Source organism: Lachnellula hyalina, assembly GCF_007821495.1.
Source record: "Lachnellula hyalina strain CBS 185.66 chromosome Unknown contig00314, whole genome shotgun sequence".
Classification (NCBI taxonomy): Eukaryota; Fungi; Ascomycota; class Leotiomycetes; order Helotiales; family Lachnaceae; genus Lachnellula; species Lachnellula hyalina.
In genome coordinates this window covers 1-13,821 of record NW_022157428.1, presented here as the reverse complement: position 1 = coordinate 13,821, position 13,821 = coordinate 1, and the positions used below count along the sequence as shown (strand labels likewise).

At 47.2% G+C, this 13,821-nt stretch overlaps 7 protein-coding genes across 7 annotated transcripts; 5 read left to right on the top strand and 2 right to left on the bottom strand.

Moving 5' to 3' along the window:
- Nucleotides 1-3,148: 3,148 nt before the first annotated feature.
- On the top strand, nucleotides 3,149-4,319 carry rfc4 (Replication factor C subunit; the record flags this gene model as incomplete). The annotated part of the gene is made up of 3 exons (XM_031153821.1): nucleotides 3,149-3,252; nucleotides 3,300-3,520; nucleotides 3,574-4,319. 3 exons carry the CDS (start codon nucleotides 3,149-3,151, stop codon nucleotides 4,317-4,319), a joined length of 1,071 nt encoding a protein of 356 aa, XP_031001000.1.
- Nucleotides 4,320-4,464: 145 nt separating this feature from the next.
- Nucleotides 4,465-5,041, bottom strand: LHYA1_G008903 (uncharacterized protein; the record flags this gene model as incomplete). The annotated part of the gene is made up of 4 exons (XM_031153820.1): nucleotides 4,465-4,622; nucleotides 4,685-4,701; nucleotides 4,755-4,837; nucleotides 4,898-5,041. Coding segments are annotated over 4 exons (402 nt in total), but the record flags the coding sequence as incomplete, so codon positions are not given.
- A 136-nt stretch (nucleotides 5,042-5,177) lies between these two features.
- Nucleotides 5,178-5,932, top strand: 65E11.030 (Imidazoleglycerol-phosphate dehydratase; the record flags this gene model as incomplete). The annotated part of the gene is made up of 2 exons (XM_031153819.1): nucleotides 5,178-5,451; nucleotides 5,520-5,932. The coding sequence occupies 2 exons, from the start codon at nucleotides 5,178-5,180 to the stop codon at nucleotides 5,930-5,932; spliced, it is 687 nt and encodes a 228-aa protein (XP_031000999.1).
- A 338-nt stretch (nucleotides 5,933-6,270) lies between these two features.
- On the top strand, nucleotides 6,271-6,939 carry loc1 (60S ribosomal subunit assembly/export protein; the record flags this gene model as incomplete). The annotated part of the gene is made up of 2 exons (XM_031153818.1): nucleotides 6,271-6,564; nucleotides 6,655-6,939. 2 exons carry the CDS (start codon nucleotides 6,271-6,273, stop codon nucleotides 6,937-6,939), a joined length of 579 nt encoding a protein of 192 aa, XP_031000996.1.
- A 243-nt stretch (nucleotides 6,940-7,182) lies between these two features.
- YMR210W (putative esterase) lies at nucleotides 7,183-8,597 on the bottom strand (the record flags this gene model as incomplete). The annotated part of the gene is made up of 4 exons (XM_031153817.1): nucleotides 7,183-7,314; nucleotides 7,368-7,496; nucleotides 7,544-7,909; nucleotides 7,956-8,597. The coding sequence occupies 4 exons, from the start codon at nucleotides 8,595-8,597 to the stop codon at nucleotides 7,183-7,185; spliced, it is 1,269 nt and encodes a 422-aa protein (XP_031000997.1).
- A 281-nt stretch (nucleotides 8,598-8,878) lies between these two features.
- ssl3 (MAU2 chromatid cohesion factor-like protein) lies at nucleotides 8,879-11,339 on the top strand (the record flags this gene model as incomplete). The annotated part of the gene is made up of 3 exons (XM_031153816.1): nucleotides 8,879-9,669; nucleotides 9,718-10,424; nucleotides 10,480-11,339. 3 exons carry the CDS (start codon nucleotides 8,879-8,881, stop codon nucleotides 11,337-11,339), a joined length of 2,358 nt encoding a protein of 785 aa, XP_031001001.1.
- A 1,419-nt stretch (nucleotides 11,340-12,758) lies between these two features.
- Nucleotides 12,759-13,101, top strand: LHYA1_G008898 (uncharacterized protein; the record flags this gene model as incomplete). Its single annotated transcript, XM_031153815.1, has 3 exons — nucleotides 12,759-12,848; nucleotides 12,935-13,002; nucleotides 13,098-13,101. 3 exons carry the CDS (start codon nucleotides 12,759-12,761, stop codon nucleotides 13,099-13,101), a joined length of 162 nt encoding a protein of 53 aa, XP_031001002.1.
- Between the last annotated feature and the right edge of the window lie 720 nt (nucleotides 13,102-13,821).

Below are 13,821 nucleotides of genomic sequence, written 5' to 3'. Positions count from 1 at the left end.
ATCATATGAGCTTCCAAACATTTGCTGCAATTCATTCAGCATATCTCTGAACAGTTCGCATACATCCTGCGTTGCTGTCGCAATTTAAGTCCACACATAGCTGCCTTTCCTGGATGTTTGAAATCCCATTCAACAAGATGAAGCCAGTCTCGAAACACTTCTCGAGCTCATTGTATTGTCAAGGTCAATTCTATTGAGCACATGCCATTGAACTTGCTCAGTTGATGACCACGAGGAGTCTAAGTGCGTCTTCTCTCTCGCAGAATCCCTCAAATCTCTCAATGACTTCGGCGCGACTCGCTGGCGTCGCTGGGTACGGATTAATCCTGGCTCTTGGGACGTACATATTGTTTGAAGGCCATCGTCAGATAGTTTTTGATAGCCAGCACAGGTCAAGAAGGATGTGGTTCGAGCGAAGAAAACTTGGTTATGTGTTGAAAAGATGGTGGTGAGTTGATGGGCTGATGTTGAAGCTGCCTCGGTTGTCGAAATATCCTCGCTACCGTGAATAGGCTGAATAGCGCCATTGGCGTAGTTCTTCACTGGACGGTCCGCTAATCCTTGTTACTTTGAGGCGTTGAAAAGGAACATGTGATTGATGCTGGGCTGTACCTCGTATTTTGGGAGTTCAGTCGAAGCCATGGCCCCTTGGGCTCCGTTGCGTAGACCGTTTTGATTCACAATCAGGTGTTTTGAGCTATAGCTACTGGCTAGATGGAGCATAAGAGAAGGACACTTACATGCTCACCTACAAGGGAACTGCTTCACGAAGAATGGGAAGTGACTGTTGAAATTGAGAGGCATGCTGTTGACAATTCTTCATTCCCCCCCCCCCTCGTTTGAGTATGTTTCTGGCATGATTGAAAGAGACTATAATCTTCCATACCATTGTGAAGTTAATACCCGAAATTAGCGACAATAGATGTTTTGACCTTCGACGTCTGATCAAAACAATATATCTCCATCTCCGTCTTCTTTTGTGCGATATGCGAAATCTGACTACCAGCACTTACATACCCATCAAATCATCCCAGAAATTCTCAGTCCCGGACGCATCTTCAAAGATCTGATCTCCCCGCCTAGGATAGCCTAACATATCCAAAAAGGACTGCCGTACCCAATTCCAGGGACGCACAATCAAAGTGCTCGTGACCAAAAAGGCCAAGTCAAAGCTTATCCCGCTCACGATCTCGGCAGCTTCGTCTAGACCAAGCGGCTTGTAAAGATGCTTAGTCGTCCAATCGTCAACTTTCCCAAGATAGTAGAAGAGGCTCCCCTTGTGATCGTAAAAGTTACTGTTCATGTATTCGTTGAAGCGGAGCACACTTTGCATGAACCCGTCCCACGGCTCAAATTGCTCGTATAGTCTATTCCCACGCATGATGGAGAGCATCTGCTCTGTTGGGCCCGGAAAGACAGAGGATGACAGTCCGGTATACGAGTCTTTGAGTGGAAATTCTATGACACGAACGGTGACCTGGCGGAGGTTTGAGAGCCTGCTAGAATATGTTAATCCGGGTTCGATATCTTCCGGTAGTGGTGCGGTGTCCTCGATCAAGAAATTTAGTAGTGAAGGTGCTTTGACACCCCAAACTCCACATAGGAAGCCGACTGTGTCATCACATTTGGCATAAAATAGTTGCGTTTTGTTGAGGGTGGATGGGACGTAACCGGCTTTGACAACAGCTTCGAATGCAGTATCCCATTCGCTGATGAGCGGCCATGCCCATTTGGAGATATACACCCACTGGTCCTTTGGCGGAGGGGTCTGACAAGAAGGGCTTGTGTCCAGCATCAACGTACCAAGGTCGCCGTATTTGTCAATTGGCGTGTGATTATTTTCGTTGTATTCCAACGGCTGGATGAAGCCTAGCTTGGAAGCCCAATCGTTGAAATTCAGTCGAAGCACTTGGAAGTCGTTATTCCTGTCTTGAAAATCCCGGAAGGTCATCTCAGAGACACTCCAATCATTTGCGAGGTCTTTCAGCTCGTGTAACCAGAAATTGCTGTTTATGTCGATCTGCTCAGTTTGCCAAAAGACGAAATATAACCCATTTGAGATGCCGGATATGAGGGGCAGTGCCGTTAGTGGAAGAGTGATGAGAAAGAGCCATTTAGAGAATTTCCAAACAATTCGTACGAAACTTCTGCTAGCATTTCACAGTGATTTGACCATTCTGGCAGCATATGCTTCAACTGCGCTCCATGCTTGCATTGCCGAATGTTATCCCGTCCTTAGGTCGTCTAGTGAAAGGGGGAGGCGCATGTAGTGACGTTACTAGTCTTGCCGAATTTGGCAAGTCCGAATCAACCTACTTGTCAGGGCTCAGATCGGTGATTAATTCTGGTGATTAGCATATAACATATATCCTCGCGACGTCTGAATAAGAAAGTCAGGGCTTGATTGTCCCGGCTGTACAAATTCCCAGAGTACGAATTTTCGTCAGATCATGTGAATCAGGGGTAAATTTAAGCTCAAGCGAAGTCAGGTGGGAAGTCGCCTCGGAATTTGAACCTTCACTCCGTCAGAATAAACAGCACTTGTTGAATTTCGAGAACAAAGAACAAAAGTGCACTTATCTTGCATCAATAATGCATACTACGCCCGCTAGAACAACTTTCAGAGGCGGATCTGGTAAAGGCAACTCAGGCAAGTGCCTCACAGATACCGGATTTCCCGCGGCCAGTTTCGCAGTTGCAACCGCTTTAACACGCGAGATATTCTCTATATTAAATCATGGATTTCACATCGAGGAGAGGATTCAACTAGCTAGCCGCGTTCAGAATCTTCAAGATCTTCCCTGCTCGAGAGAAGAATAGGCTCAATGGCCTTCAAAGATGGGAAGGCGGATAGCAAGATTATGGTTGTGAGAGGGAAACGCTTAGAAGAGATGTGAGGAGTCTGGGGAGTCTGGGGCGGTGGAACATTGAGTAAAATCACGCCTGAGCTCGAGATTAGGAGTTCCCTGAGACGAACATAATTTCTCAGCATAGACAGGACAAATCTATCTTCATCCTGATTTTGCCTGTTCGAGAAAAGTGATTTCGAAAAGGAGATCTCCTTCACGTGATGCATCAACGCGTAAATTGATTTTGCCTTCGCGTCGCCAAACGCGACCGAACTTCAACAAGCATCTCCAAATCCAACATGGCCGTCACCAAAGGCGAAGAAAAGGGCGAATCGTCCACAACCGCAGCCAAAAAGGTACTGAAGGCCAATTCCAATGGAATTGCAAACTATGAGTTACCATGGTAAATGTCCCGCCCCAAGCCCCGCTTCCAAAAACTGATTTTGGTAGGGTTGAGAAATACCGACCTGTCTTCCTGGATGATATAGTGGGCAATACGGAGACGATCGAGCGATTGAAAATTATTGCAAAGGATGGGAATATGCCGCATGTGATTATCTCTGGTATGCCGGGTATTGGGAAGACAACTTCTGTTCTGTGTCTTGCGAGGCAGTTGCTAGGAGATTCATATAAGGAGGCTGTCTTGGAATTAAATGCTTCTGATGAGAGAGGTTTGTCGATTCTTACATTCCCGCATGGTTCCTTACTGACATATATGTCCCAGGTATCGATGTCGTACGGAACCGAATCAAAGGTTTCGCCCAGAAGAAAGTCACTCTCCCACAAGGCCGACAAAAGCTCGTTATCCTCGATGAAGCCGATAGCATGACATCTGGTGCCCAACAAGCTCTTCGAAGAACTATGGAGATCTACTCGGCAACCACGAGATTTGCATTCGCTTGCAATCAATCAAACAAAATCATCGAACCTCTCCAGTCCCGTTGTGCGATCCTACGATACTCGCGGTTGACAGATGCACAACTTGTGAAGCGAATACTACAAATCATCGAAGTAGAGAAGGTGGAATACAGCGAAGACGGTCTAGCAGCTCTCGTCTTCACGGCAGAAGGCGACATGCGACAAGCAATCAACAATCTACAATCAACATGGGCAGGCTTTGGATTTCTCAGCGGCGACAACGTTTTCAGAGTCGTCGATTCACCACATCCCATCAAGGTCCAAGCTATGCTCAAAGCATGCTATGAAGGCAAAGTTGACGCTGCATTGGAGACTTTGAAGGAGCTGTGGGACTTGGGGTATTCGAGTCATGATATCATTAGCACGATGTTCAAGGTTACAAAGACGATTCCGACGCTGAGTGAACATTCGAAGTTGGAGTTTATCAAGGAGATTGGGTTTACGCATATGAAAATTCTGGAGGGAGTGCAAACGTTATTGCAGCTTAGTGGGTGTGTTGCTAGATTGTCGAAGCTGAATATGGATCCGGCGAAGTTCAATGCAGCAAAGTAAGTTAGCAAAAGGAAGAGCATGTCAGGCGTTAGGGGTGTTTGTGAGGGTCTCTGGTTGGCGTATATGGGCTAGGATGTACATGTTGCTGCATGCCGAATGATGAATATCACGCAAAATCCAAACACTTGCACTTTAAAATTTGTTCTTATTGGGGCTTCTCTTCAGGAGGTTCATCTGGACCAAATTCCTGCTCGTACTTCTCCCATGCTGCTCGATCTCTCATAATCCGTTTCTGCATCCTGACTTTTGCTTCATATTCCCGTATCCTGTGATCTGCTTCAAGACACGAGCCCATAATCATGCCTTTCAACGTCAGCTCAGGTCTTGAAGATCACCTTTTGAGAAGGGGCAAATTAATTAAGTACCTGACATTTGGAGGAAGCTGTAAAGAAGTAAGTAATAGGACCAAAAACAACATATTCCACATATACTTACACTTTGAACTGGATGGTCAGGCCTCTATAAATAGGAGACATAGCATAACCAATTCCGCCCAGTCCTGCAGCAACTAAGCCCCACTACGAGTGCACGCATCCTGTCAGTCAAGCCCGTATTTCATGATAGAGACCAATTCATACCTTCGCACCCCCCGCGAGGGCTCCTCTGGTAGCTTCCCATGCCGCACCGCTCGCTTCTTCATTCTTGAGACCACCAGTAGAACGCATTCTCAGCGTCGACTTAACATCTAGCTTCCTTCTTGATAGTTTTGGGTGGAAGCTCAAGCTTCAAGAGCTCTCTAAGCGTCATCAAAAGGATCAGCTCGGGCGGGTCTCGGCCCGCTTTCCATCCCGGTCGCAGCGCTATCGCCATCTCTGAAATATTTTTGAACCACCACTATTTATCCTCAAACAAGTCACAATGGTCAGCTCAGAACCCAGAATCCGCTCCGCAGCGCTGGCGCGCGATACGAATGAGACGAAAATCATACTGGCCATCAATTTAGACGGCGGAGAGTTCCCAGCAGACACCGATAAGAGGCTGTTGAATGGCGCAGATGGACATGCAAGCCAGGCCTCCAAGAGCCAGACTATTGCGATAAATTCTGGCATTGGGTTTTTGGATCATATGCTGCATGCGCTAGCTAAACATGCGGGGTGGAGTTTGGCATTGGAGTGCAAGGGGGATTTACACAGTAAGTTTACTTTACTTCAACATGTATAGAGATAGATGCGATGTGAAATGAAAGCTGACTTGAAACAGTCGACGATCACCACACAGCCGAAGACGTCTGCCTCGCACTTGGCGGAGCCTTCAAAGACGCACTCGGAACTCCTACCGGCCTTGCACGATTCGGCTCTGCCTACGCTCCCCTAGACGAAGCACTCTCCCGCGCCGTGGTCGACCTGTCGAATCGACCGTTCAGTGTGATAGAGCTGGGACTGAAGAGAGAAAAGATAGGAGATCTGAGCTGTGAGATGATCCCGCATTGTATGCAGAGCTTTGCGCAGGCGGCGCGGGTCACGATGCATGTTGATTGTATACGGGGGGATAATGATCATCATCGGGCGGAGAGCGCGTTCAAGGCGTTGGCGGTAGCAATTAGGATGGCTACGAGTAGGGTTGCGGGGCGCGAGGGGGAGATTCCTAGTACGAAGGGGACGTTGAGTACATGAGGGGAATTGGAAGAGGGCGTAAATGAAATTATGGGTTTGATGAGGGTGTATGAGTATTATTGCTGCTGGGATATGGGTTGGTTGAAGACAAAAGTTGCACATAGAATACACGAAATACACAGCCTACTAATCCAAATCGAAGTTCCAGCTGAAAACTTTATACTTTGTTTTCGCAATTCCTTTCCTAGATTCGACGAGTGAACCTTGAAAGTCCAGCCCCGCAACCTAACCCACCCGCTAGCGTCCGCTCTCCATATAATTTTTCTATCTCGACATTTTTATCGCAGTCCCTCAACCAGCTCCCTCGCAAACCCACAACCTCCAAACCACACGCAAAAATGGCGCCCTCCCGCACGTCGACGGTGAAATCCAAGCACGCAGCCAACAAATCGGGCATCCGCAACAGCAAAACAACGTCGAAAGCAAAATCCAGCTCGGACCCCGTCTCGAAGCCCAAAAAGAAGGAGCAGCAGAGCAAAGGCGTGCAGAAGCTCAAGAAGGGAGAGGGGCGCAAGAAGAGGAGGGTGTATACGGAGAAGGAACTCGACATTCCGCAATTGAACATGATTACGCCGGTGGGGGTGGAGAAGCCGAAGGGGAAGAAGAAGGGGAAGGTTTTTGTGGATGATAGGGTTTGTTCTCTCATACCACTAACTCTTTTCTCCTCTCGAAAATGAGAAGGAAAGAAATAAATCAGTGAGCTTTTTTTGACTGGGAAATAGGAATCAATGATGACCATCCTCGCCATGGTGAACGCAGATAAGGAAGGGCAAATCGAGTCTAAGATGATGAAGGCGCGACAGATGGAGGAGATTCGTGAGGCGCGCAAGGCGGAGGCGGAGAAGAGGGTGGAGATTAGGAAATCTAAGCTGGATGAGACGAAGGAGGGGTTGAGGAAGAAGCGGAAGAGATCAACCGGGGCGGACGGTGGGGAAGAGAGTATCAAGAGTGAGGCGGCTGCGGGAACGAAGCCGTTGAAAAAGAGGAAGAGTGTTTCTTTTGCTTGAAGACATGGCTTTTATAGGGACTAATTTTTTGCATTGGTGGCGTTATGGCTGGGTATTTGGAGCAATGGTTTAGTAAGGTATATAAAAGGTCGAGATACCATGGGAGAATCAGATTTGTCAGACTTTTCCAACATTACTTTACAGTGGGATATCAGATCGCCTCTATGTATTAGTCTATGGTGATGTCTAATCTACAGTCATAATGCTTAGTCTACATTTATGCCACGCCTTGCATTCTAGCAATCATCTGTGCCATTTTCTGCGCATAGCGACAAACATTTCGTGGCCTGGCTTAGCAGTACCCTCTCCGTTAGTCATAGAAGCAGGTGCCTCGATTTCTACCTCAAACGCCATCTTGTTGAGGAAATTGACACACTGTATCCAAGTTAGCATTGTGAATTCTCTGAAATTGCAAGATCCAAATTTACCGGACGAGCGTGCCATCGATGACCTCCAATCTCGAACCAGGATAAATGGCCACCGAGAGATGTTGTACAGAGGACAGTATAAGGGCTCTGCTTCATTTCTTGGTACGGCAATGCTTCGTTGACGGCAATCTTGGCAGATTAGAAATGTCCCAGGAGAAGTGGGTTATTAAACTTACTGGATCATCCTCTGCATTGATAGCAAAAAGTGGAATCTTGACTGCGAACAACGAATCTGTGCTAGAGGCATCCCGATAATACGCCCCCTCAGTGGGATACCCCCAAGTAGGCCCCTGGATTTCGCGATCAAACTCATGTAGATATTTGACGTTTCTTATCTTCTCCCAGTCGAGTTTGGGGTTTTGAGAGATTTGATCGTGATGAAGCTCGATAAGTCGTTTCATGTTTGCTGCCATTGTCTTGGAGTAGATTTCTCTTCCTAGCCAGGTTCTCTGAAGAGCTAAAGACCCGGCGTCTAAGTTCCAGGGGTTGGAACATACCACGGCGGCTTTCAGCATGCAGTGGCTCCCTTCTTCACCAAGATACTAGAAAAATTAGCTACAGGAAGTAAGACAATAAATCTCTACTTACAGTCGTTAAGATATTGGCACCTAGGGAGAAGCCAATTCCGAAGAGTGGTCTATTCGGGAACTTCTTTCTCAACCACTTGACCGTTTGCCGGGTGTCCCACGTAGCTCTGGCATTGTACAACACACTGGATGTAATCTTGTGCTTAGCACAACCTCGAGAGTTGATGACACACGCCTCCCACTGACGGTCTCCTTCTGCATCCACTAGAGGTTCTATCACATGCTTGAGATAAATTTCGTAAGACCCCCCTGACAGTCCATGCAGCACCACAAGCATTGGTCGTGTGTCCAAAGACGCAATATCCTCAAATTCTTCATCCTTGAAGTACGTCGTACGGATAGGAAGCTCGTCGTCGGATTCCGTATATTTCTTCACCACAAAGTCCACAGCAAAGGTGCCTTCATAAGCTGGATCTTCAGCGTCGAAAATTTTGCGTTTGTAGAAGATTGGAGGCCCGTCAACTTTTACAGAGGTCAACATGGTCTGAACATGGCCGTTGAAGAGGAAGGGGTTGAGACGACATGGTGGCGTTGATTCTTGGCATATTGCGAGTAAATCAGTTGAGGAACCGTCTTTCTTCTTCAGATTGAGTGTTGTTGGTGAATGAGTGAAAGTGGTCTTTGCATGACCAAGCCATTCCATAATTCCGAGACTTTGAGAGAGGAGAATGGGAAAATGCGAAACTTGAAGTAGCCATCTTGAGAACTTGAGGAAAGGCACAAAGTGGTCTAATAATCCTTGCGCCTTGTTATGCCTCGGCCTAATTAAGTTAAGGTACAAGCGCCAATGGTCGGTGAAAGGTATCTCCGATATAATGCTAGTCGTCTGTCAATTATCCTTGCACGTACTTGTACACTCGCCGCATTCACGACCGGCTCGACTCTTTGGCTAGAACTTTGTGAAAACGTCCAGGACGTCGTAATATGTCTTTCAAAGGGGCTCCGGAGCCTAATAATGGCTACTGGAATAGCCACGAACCTCCGAATACATACGGCCCTCAAGAAACGCGTTTACCATACCAGCAAAATGCACCAACGTCATATCCCCCCCCAGTGAACGAAGCTCAACCATACCACCAAGCTGCTCAGCATTCGTATGGCATGAAAGAATATACCTCGAACGAGTACTACTCGCCTTCCACTATTCAACCCCAGGCCATACAACCGCAGTTCATCGCTCCCGCTCAAATGTTCCAACAACCACCCCCGTCAGCGACGCATCTGAACCCTTCCTCCCTCAGTCGAACACCTTCTACGCCGTCCTTGAAGACCTCTGACAGTATGGGGAATTCACAGAGTGATATGCAGCAGCCCGATAAAGCCATGCTTCTATTAGCCCTAGCGGAGGAATACTTCGAGGCAGCACATGCTCTTGCTCCCTCCACAGTCTTCTCCATGACTCCGACCAACGTTGACACATACGAACATTTGATTGCTACCGGACTTGCATGTTTGGATACTGCCTTGAAGCGCGTGAAATTGTCTCCAAGGCTAGAAGCAAATGTGCGGTTGCGATATGCGGGGGTGCTATATGAAGAGACGGAGAACACCATGGAGGCTGAGACTGCACTGAGTAAAGGCATTGGATTGTGTGAAAGAAACCATTATTTCGATCTCAAATATGCGATGCAGTACCTACTAACCCAGCTCATGGCAAAGAAAAATACAAAGGCAGCAGTGAAAGCGTTGGATGGACATATATCAGAAGCCGAAGCGTAAGTTACACGAGAATGGTTTGGTGAATCATGCTAAAATGATAGTAGCTACCAGCATGTTTCTTGGGTCTATGCACTTCGATTTCTGAGAGCCTCTTATGCTTTGGAATCAAGCAATCTAGCAGACAAGCATCTTGCTATTCAGAACCTGCAGAAAATTGCAGAACTTGCGACTAGACAGGGCGATCGAGCTATCCATTTAACAACTTCTGTGATGGAAGCGATGGTGCACCTAAAGTCAACGGGTCCAGAATCAATAGAGCAAGTCCAAAGAGCCCTCGCCGCAGCACGAACACACCAATTTGATGCAGGGAAGAGCATACCTCAGCTCATGGGATTGACTTGCATTATTGATGTGATGTGTAGCATTCGACAAGGAAATCCGCAACATGTTCTGACCAAGTTGAAAGAGATGCAAGCGACATTGGACCAGATCATCAATGACCCAATCTGGAATTCCCACAACGATGTGATAGCGATTCCAATCAACAGAACGCCCAGGAGCTCTCAAACTGTTAGTCATGAGACCAGAGCGGTATTGGGTATTGGTGAAGATGGCCGAGACAATCTTATGATGACTTTCCTGAACAAGAGAGATACATACGCCATTACGTTAGATATGCACCCCTTTCTTGATATGCGCGAGCTAACAGCAGTCAATAGTTATTTGATTTGCGGAATAGTCTTGCTACACAAGAACCCAATTGATCAGAAGGGCGTAAAATACCTTGACACCGGATTAGAGTTCTTCACAAGTATGTCCTCATTATATTTTTCTACCAGTCGCATGCTAACGAACTGTACCCTCAGAGGATACTAAGACGACCAAGATTAAATCTGGTCTTTTACCAGACCTTGTTGAAAAACAAGAATGGCGGGGAAGTATTCTGTGTTACTTTCGCCTCTATCTTGGTTTCTCTGCGGCTGCTCGTGCCGACTGGGAGCAGGTTCGACGAAACATAGATGAATTAAAGTCTACGGCAAAAAGTTTCGATATTCCGATTTCGGGGCCATTGGAGTGTCTCACAATGTATCTTACCGGCGTTTACTACCAAGGCGTGGGAGATCTTGACGCGGCGTTGCACATATATCAGGACAAAAGGTTCAACCTGCCCACTGCGAAAAATCCAAATGCAACGTCGGCGGACCAAGTTGAGCATGACTTTGCTCTTTTAGCCGCTCTCAACACTCTCTGGATTCTCCAGGATCCAAAGCGCCAAATTGCGGACAAAAGTACAGCTATGATTGCAAGACTTGAGCCAATTTGTTCCAAACATCCAAATCGAGATATTCAGACAGCATTCAACTTGGCCATGGCGACTGTCAAGACAAATCCTCCAGCGCAGCTATTTACCATCAAAAAGTATCTTGGGGCTGCGCTAGCCGGAGCACAAGCGACGGTCAACACGCAATTTCTCTGCATTACTCTCAATGTCATGTGCAATAAGTTTTTCGCCAATGTGGTAGGCCAGCAGGCAGAGAAGAGTGCGCAGGCTGCTTCGGTTCAAGCACAAAAGAGTGGGAACATACTCTGGAGGAGTGTGGCCGATGGAATGTTATCTCGGTGTTATGAGGTCCAAGGGAAGAACGTGGAAGCTCAATCTTCGTTGGAGAACGCACGGCAGTTCGCGCAGATGGCATCTTCACAAATGGTGAGGCCTATTGAATGAGCTTCAATGGGGTGGGGATGGTTTTGCATGGCGTATGGATTAGGTGGCTCAAACGGGAATTTTTGCAGTGTTTCGTTTGCTGGTATAGGCAGGATCGGGCGCATCGGCGTAATATATACCCATTTGCTTTTAGCTTTACGAGGTGGTGAGTTTTGTGATGCAGTGGAAGCTATATTGAAGAGTGTTATACAGTGGCTATGTATGTAATTAAGAAACACAATTATGTGAGCGTTTCAATGAGGAACTACTTATAAGATTATCACACTCAGGGAAATCAATTCTCTCTTCTATTTGTGAAGTATTACTTGTCCGGTCATAAATCATTGGCAAAATAGCATCAGCCACACCATCCAACTAAGCCACCCAGCCTACGGCAAGCTAAGCCATCAGCCGACACGTCGGCGGGCTCATCCTCAGCGGCCCCAGTTTTCATAGAGAACCTTGTGAGATACATACCTCACGGTGAGGTCCTCACCTCATCAACAGGGAAACTTCCGGAAGGCAGACCAGCCTACCTTATTTTCACAACTTTACAGACATATCCGTACAGTAAGAACTAACGAGAACATAAGCTATAGGATAGCAAGAATCACATACCTATTTGTTACTCCGTACCTTGTCGTCTTAGTCAGCCAGCCGCATCCATTAGCTCTCCGACTAGACAGTCCTATCGTCGGCAAAAGATGCCAGAGGCCAGGCCAGGATGAAAAGATCGTCTTTATAGTAGAAGTTAAGATAAGATCGCCAAGCTACGAGACGAGTGAACAAGCCTTTCTCATGATGAGCTTACTTCTAGAAGGTTAGAACCGCAAATAATGCCGACCCGAATATAATAGGCTACGGAGTAAGTCTAAGCCATCTCATTCGTATACATATACATATATACACGCTCTACTCTACGTAATTGTCAAAAGCCCCACTCAATACTGCGTAATGTGTAGGTAGAGATAACATAGACGTATTATTTCCATCTAGAACTCTCCTCTCTATCATCTGCATACACCTACCGTCTTCTCGGGTTCCGTCAGGTCGCAAGACAAGGGAGGTACGAAGTATTTTCTGCACAGGCCGGATCTTGTGTGCCGGCTGGGTTTGCTTATCCTTGTGATTGTGGACTGTGGATGGACTGCGGCCTGAGTGAGACACGCGGCTGCTTGCTGGTCGGGTCGGGAAAGTACTGTATCATGTAAAATAGGAACTGCCACTGCACTGCTGCGCCTTGCTGATCATACTCCGTACCGTACGGATAAATTCACCAGCCTCCCCCGCCTTCCATCTATTCCTTCTCTCCCATACTCAGCAAATCCATAACACAACCCACGATCGTTCATACTTCCACTTCCACTTCCACTTCCACGTACAGAACTCATCATAAACACCACACTACACCCAACAAACAAACAAACGAACAAATTCGCAATGCCTGCCCAACAAGAAACCCAACAGCCTCAATCCATCCAAATGGTAGCTCCCCAACCCATGGACGCAGGCATCAACTCCGAGCAACCGGTTCGTCTCCCGTTCCCTCCCCTCCCCTTCGCACCTTACATACACAAACATTCCATCCCGATCTACTTAAACTGACAACACCACAGCGCCCAACAGAGCAAATGACAGCTGAGCCCGTTAGCATGCGCGGAGGCGGTGACGTCTGCTGCGGAATGTAAGTCTCATCTCCCCTCTCCTCTCTTCCCATATCGTTCTTCCTCCGGCTTTGCCTTGTCCTATTAACCACCCTCTCCCCCGGCAACCCCCAAGCTAACATTAGCAACACAGTTGTGCCGGCCTCGCCTGTTTCGAATGTCTCGAGTGCTGTTGTTAATTACGGTGCACATACACAAGTGGACGGATAATGGAGTGGACGGGGGCATGAAGACGAGGATGATTGATATACCAGTAAGGAAGGAGAGGGATGCGGATCGAGCGGGATGGGATGGAAATACCGGCGTACTTGATTGTTACATACCTACGATACGAGATGAGATTAGAAGCTACCCCGGTAGTGCTTTGCTTGGATGCGAATGAATAAATGAAAAAAATGAAACATTGCTCTACTGGATTTTGTGTTGTAAAGAGGTGAGTGAGGTAAGGTGCTGGTGAGGAGCGGAGGTAGCTCCGTCTCGCTCAATGCTCATTGAGTGGTGTGTTTATACATACATTGCTTGCTCGACCGAGCCATTGCAACTGACGTATCTACTTTCCATTCTGTATCCGAAGTTTTTAGCTGCGTGCGCACTTGCTACCTCGTATTGTTTCGCCTCTAGGTACAGTATACATACCTCCCTCCCCTTAACACCCCTTCCCGTATTCACGAAATTCATGCCATATACCCTTGTAACAAACATGCCCTCTCCAGCACACTCGGTCATCCTACGATCCGTTTCTTGTCTGAAACAGCCATGCTTGATGCCTGATGCCCGCAGCACGTCTATACAGATAGCGATGAAATCCTTATATCCTACTCCCTCACTATAATATATAT